Raw genomic sequence first — 6,050 nt, 5'->3', positions numbered from 1 at the left:
TAATGTTGGTTTTTTGTGCTATAACTGATGGTGAATAAGTAACACTGCATCTCAGCCGTCGAGGAACAGTAGAAGTACTGGAGAGACGATGACCGTCCGTCCGATAACTGAAGTCGTTCGCCTGAAGACTGAACATATCGACACTTCTACAGTCGATCTTCAGATAGCCCATCAGGTAAACGCTGACGCCCAATCCACCGCGCAGCGTCCCCGCGCCTGCACGCCGCCGTCCCGCCCGCCTCCGTCATCGGCTGCTCGGCACTTAGGCGGGCACGGCCTGGACTGCGCCCGTCGCACGCCGACCACCGTCCACCGCGACGGCCGACGGCGCAGCAGGCAGCACGGAGGGGCCGACGCCGATCCACCCGCCCTAGCGTGAGTGCTCCAACTTTTCAATTTCTGAAACTTCCCCAATTGAGAATAGCGGATGACCCTTAATTTATTGTTAGATTCATTTTAGCATTCAGTAGTCTCCACCAGTGTTGTCTTCCATTGAATTTCCTTTTTAGCAGCACATGTTATTCTCTGTGATTCCTGATATATTGTAGCACCAATCAGCTTTGCCTTAACTTCCTAGAGCTGCGCAGTTTAGTTGTCAGTGCATCTTCAACTGCTCCATGCTTAATTTTTCGCTTGTTTTTATTAATTAAAATAGATAGGGAGGATTTACACACGACAATGTTCCTATGCATCACAGTGTCGTGTCATATAACTCTGATATGCTCTGTTTTCAATGGATGTCGGTTTCGACAATCCTAAAAGGGATTCTAAGGTACTGAATGTCACATGCCGTCAAGAAAACTCTAGGAATTAACCATTTACTCCAGGCAGATGTCGATCTCTATGTTGTCATTCAGAACTAGTGTACAACATATTAACACTTCGAAGAACAAGGTGATGTACACCAACAAAGCTACCAGGTATGTTTGATAACTATTCACTGCAACAGACTTTACGGCGCGATACAATAGTCAATATTCATTACACTGAAGATATAAGATACAGAAATACGGTACATTTTTTTTTTGAGTAGTTAACTAATCTCAGAAGCAATGCTCTAGGGAGCACCTTAAATTTCCTCAAAGTAATTGGGGCTTTTGTTGTTTATGTTCCCACTTCTCCTAGCTCTTCTAAGCATGGCAAGTCGTTCTGCTACCTCCTTCATCTCTGGACGATCTTCTACAACGTGTGCTAAACACTTTACAGCCAATCTGCCAATCTCTTCCAGTATGTAAGTATCTTCTTTGGTCGCAATATCTTTGTCAAACATTGCCTCTCCACTGTTTTCTTTCTGATAAACATCACAGAAATCAACTATGAGCCTATGATTTCCATCATACACAATTGGCTTTCTGGTGATGAGTTCCAAGAGTACAACTCCGAAGTTGTAAACATCACTCTTCTGTGTTAATTGTCCCGTTTCACGGAACATCGGGTCTATATATTCCATGCTGCCTACAACAAGCCCGGTGTGATCTTTCTCCTTTGTAAGAAACTTCGATGTCCCGAAATCTGAGATTTTGGGCATGTTCTTTTCATCTAAAAGTATGTTGGCTGGCTTGACATCCCCATGCCGGATGGTACGACTTGTTGATGAGTGCATATAAGATAACCCTTCTGCAGCATCAATTGCAATATCCAGTCGCAGGTCTAGTGGGAAATTAGAGAGGCGAGTGTTACCATGGAGAATGTCTTGCAGACTCCCATTAGCAGCGAACTCATACACCAACATCGGAACATCCACCTCCAAGCAGCAGCCCATGAGTTTGATGATGTTCTTGTGGATCATCTGTGACTGGATCTCCACTTCCTTGGTAAATTCCTCCTTTCGAACCTTGTTTATCTTGATGGAGGTTTTTACTGCCACTGTCGTACCATCTGGAAGAATCCCTTTGTATACTTTGCCAAAGCACCCTTTACCAAGGACCTCTGATTGGTTCTTGGTGATTTTGTTTATCTCCTTCTTTGTGAAGATATTTAAAGTTCTCACATCTCGAAGGACCAAACCTCCATTCTTCTTAAAAAAGCCCTTCGTTCTTCTCCTTTGGAGCCTCAGTAACGTCGAAAGTAGAGCAACAAGTAATAAGGAGGAGCCCGAAATGATAGCTACAATGATCATGCATAGAGATATTATGCATTTATGCATGTTAATTTTGGCCACAAACATAGCGAATATTGATAATACAAAGTGGACAGGCAGTGCTAACAACTGCTTTACGTAGAAACAACAATTAGCTATACCATTTGGGAGAGTTGATCCATAATCTAAGGTATTTGTTTCTAAAACAAATGTGTGGTATATATGTGAACTGCATCTAATGCATTCGCAATGAAACTATTGATTTTCTTAAATATAGTCTTTAAAAACATAATTTTTATTAACTTGCAGGATATTCCTTTGGCAAGAGATCGATTCTTGTATATAGTGAAAATAAGTCCCTTATTCCAGTTAAACACAACAAATTAATATTTAAATGCCACGAATGAAATCTCCCTTCGTCTAACAAAAAAGAGAAAACTGATGTATATATACCTATGGATATCTTTGCTGCCAGTGGGAAATTTGAAGGAAGTAAAGTACACTTTTCTATTTTGGCGTCATGGCTACGATAACCCGGAGGACAGGTGCAGTTGTAAGATCCTTCGTTGTTCGCACATTTTCCCTCTTGCTGGCAAGGATACTTCTCTTGATTGTCACATTCATTGATATCTGCGGAATGCATACATAAATAAATGATCATCAGTGTACACCACTAGTTATCGCAGAATTTACGCCATATTGTCAACTGCTCCAGTGGTATCTTTTTAGATATTCTTTTGATCCATTGCACTAGCTGTCTGACTGTCCCAACAATATATTGATGTAATGACTGTGTTCTTTTTGGAAAGGTTGAAGGCGCAGTAGGGGAAGGGGGGACGAAAAACATGTGAATTTTATACTGATGAGAAGCTTTGCACCCAGGCTTCTAAAGTTCTAAGATCGAATTGAGGATCGAGTGCAGGTAGCGCCAGAGCAGGACGTCAGCAGTGAACTTCCGAGCAAAGATGTCTGGTTGAAGAAGTTGCGAGAGGAAGACCTTGGCGTTGCGGTTCTTCAAGATGCCCACATGCAGTGGAAGGCCTAAGAAGGCTGATGGCCGGCATGGGAGGAGATCCATGCATGTGCTCTAGGATGAAGTGGCCGAAAGGGCCGGCTGGCTGGGTCGATCCAGGGGACGGTGTGCAGCGACGAATCCGGCGGTGGTGGACTGTGAGACAAGCTTGCGGTTTGCACTTGGGGTAGCGGTGGGTGGCTAAGCATAGGCGCCGGTGGTGGCAGAGCAGTAAGGAGCGGAGGAGTGTAAGAAAAGAGAGATGCAGAGTGGTGCTTACCGGTGCATCCACTTTCGTCGACAAGGTACGGGTTGCCCTCGTAGCCTTGGGAGCACTTGCAGGCATAGCCAGTCCCATTGGTGGAGTCGACGCACTCGCTGTGATTGCTCTTGCAGGCGTACTGATCTGCCCTGTTCTTGGCGTCGGCGCAGGATGGCATTTCGCGGATAGCCCAGTCGAGGCGCGCCGGCATGGTCCGTGTTCTGTCCATGTGCAGCAGGTCGGAGCTCTGGAAGGTGTAGTTGTCCTTGTCGACGATGAAGGCGTAGTCGCATGGGCTGTAGTTGAGCATGTCGGGCCGGTTTTCCCTGATGTTGGGGAACTCGAACATGATGCTCGTGAGCTCCGGCTGGATGCGTATGTTGCAACACCCGGCGCCGGCACACAGGCCGTCCTGTGCTGCCGTGGCATTGCGGCAGAAGGACATGCACCCGAAGGCGGAGGCCAGTGTTTGGCTCTCGTTGGTCTTCACGATGCCGATGGTGGCGCAGCCAAGGACGAAGAGCTCGTTGTGCTTGTGGGAGATGCGGTATACGCCGTCGATAGGTATGTTTTTCTCGCGGTTGAAGAAGCTCGTGTCGTTCATATTGCGTACCACTGTACCGTCGGAGACGTTCACTTGATAGCACTGCCACCTAACGGGAAGCAGCACCCGTGACTCGGGTGGATCGACGGAGAGGTTCACCACCTGGATGGACGTGCCGTCGAGGAGCGGCACGCCGGCGTCTGTGCAGTTGATCTCAAAGCCCTTGCGGAAGCAGCCGGCGCCGATGCCGAAGGGGTAAGGGATGTCGACGCCGCCACAGCTACCCTGACATGCCGATGACACGGTGTGTCCCTCCGTGGCTGCCAATAACGACGGCAGTAGGAGCAGCGCCGGCAATAAGAGTGCGGCCGTTGACATTGTTGAAGAGTAGTTAGTTGCTTGGCACGCATGGAAGCTGTGTGAGCCACTGCCGCCGTTCGGTTAAATACAAGAGTATGGTGATGCTGTGGCGTGTCTTGTTTTCTCTAGCTAGGCTAGTTGCTTCCATCATGGAGGCAAAGCCTCGTTGGCCGACCTCACCACACCTTAACTAACTATGCTGGGAAACTAATTAGTTAATCAAGTTAGGCATGCTGATATTCTTAACCATTCTACAGCTTTTGCCAGACTTCGCTCTCGTCGCGTAGATGCAGAACCTTCAACGCACCACCCCTTCGCAGGTATACATTTATCTTCTTAATATTTTTAGCCCTTCACTTCTCCGTGGGGCAACTAGATTACGTTTATGCTCCTGTCCTTCTCCATCTCCGTCTCTACCTAAATGAAAAGGTTACTTTCCATTCATATAGTTAAACCAATCACATACATTGCATTTTTATTTATTTTACATTGCGATTTTTTTATGAAAGATATTTTGATCATATCATTTTTATGGCAAGCATATACTATGAAAAGTAAATGAACACCATTTGCAGACTCACGAGGAAAGCAGTATATATCATAGTATCTGAACACTTGTCGGCCTTCGCAAACACGTTGTCTTTATTATTGTTTGCATAGAGTAGCTAAAATCATATGCGTCGGTAATGTGTTTACTCCATCTCCGTCTCTGCTGAATGAAAAGCTTATTTTCCATTCAGATAGTTAAACCAAACACAATGCGGTATTTTTGATGAAAGATATTTTGATCATATCATATTTTTGGCAAGCATATAACATGAAAAGTAAATGACACTATTTACAGACTGGAGAGGAAAGCAATATATTGGAACCGAAAGAAAAACACTTGTCGGCTATCTTTTTTATTATTGTTTGCTTAGAGTAGCTAAAATCGTATGTGTCGGTAATATGTGCATGAGGACACTACTCCTTTAATATTTGCATCTTAATCTATATAGCTACTTGTCATTGAAACCAAACTAAAATTTATGTATGATGTCCTGATTGCAACAGTAGTGTCTAATTTTGAGTTACTGGATACAATATTGCAGGTCACAACGGAATGACTCAACAACTAATTTTTTGGAAATTCGTTGGCTTATCTACTTTCCCAGCTCATGGCCCCAACCAGCTGTAAACAAAGGAAGCAATTCAGACTGAAAGTCAATTGATCGTGGTTAACAAGAATAGCAAGAGTGCCAAAAGCCTCCCGTGGTGAGGACATCATTGTGTTCAAGCAAATCATTAAGATACTAGGTAGCTACTACCTCCATCCCATAATATAGGAACGTTTTTGACACTACACTAGTGTAAAAAACGTTCTTATATTATGGGACGGAGGGAGTAGCTAGCAATGGCAGACTCCGTTTTCTTACGCTTGAAGCATCAAAGAGACAAGGAAATATCGCACGGTGGCACTCGCACGCCTACGCGGTGTTGAATAAGCATGATTTTGAATTGTCACTTGGCTACCGTTTCACCACATCTATAGTTCACAAACTTACGTACAATGATGTTTACCTTTCAGTATGTTACTCACAAGTGGGGACAGCATATATGCCCTACAATATTGACTCACATTTTAAGGTGCACACTGAGCTTATTGTTTCTTCAAGAAAAATGGTGGTACACTACTACTGAACACAAGTTACATACTTACCAATCGATACTGTACTATTGCGTGAACACTTCCTAGGAGCAACGGGAAATGCTAGACTCATATGACAACAAGTCAGAAAACGTCTTACATTAT

At 44.7% G+C, this 6,050-nt stretch overlaps 1 protein-coding gene across 1 annotated transcript; it reads right to left on the bottom strand.

Moving 5' to 3' along the window:
- Positions 1-963: 963 nt before the first annotated feature.
- On the bottom strand, positions 964-4,276 carry LOC123123400 (wall-associated receptor kinase 2). The gene is made up of 3 exons (XM_044543903.1): positions 3,373-4,276; positions 2,534-2,710; positions 964-2,106 (listed from the first exon to the last, which is right to left on the bottom strand). Exons 1-3 carry the CDS (start codon positions 4,274-4,276, stop codon positions 1,070-1,072), a joined length of 2,118 nt encoding a protein of 705 aa, XP_044399838.1. The 3' UTR covers positions 964-1,069.
- Positions 4,277-6,050: the final 1,774 nt, after the last annotated feature.

The sequence above is a fragment of the Triticum aestivum genome, chromosome 5D (assembly GCF_018294505.1).
Source record: "Triticum aestivum cultivar Chinese Spring chromosome 5D, IWGSC CS RefSeq v2.1, whole genome shotgun sequence".
Classification (NCBI taxonomy): domain Eukaryota; kingdom Viridiplantae; phylum Streptophyta; class Magnoliopsida; order Poales; family Poaceae; genus Triticum; species Triticum aestivum.
This window is presented reverse-complemented; position numbering and strand designations above follow the sequence as displayed.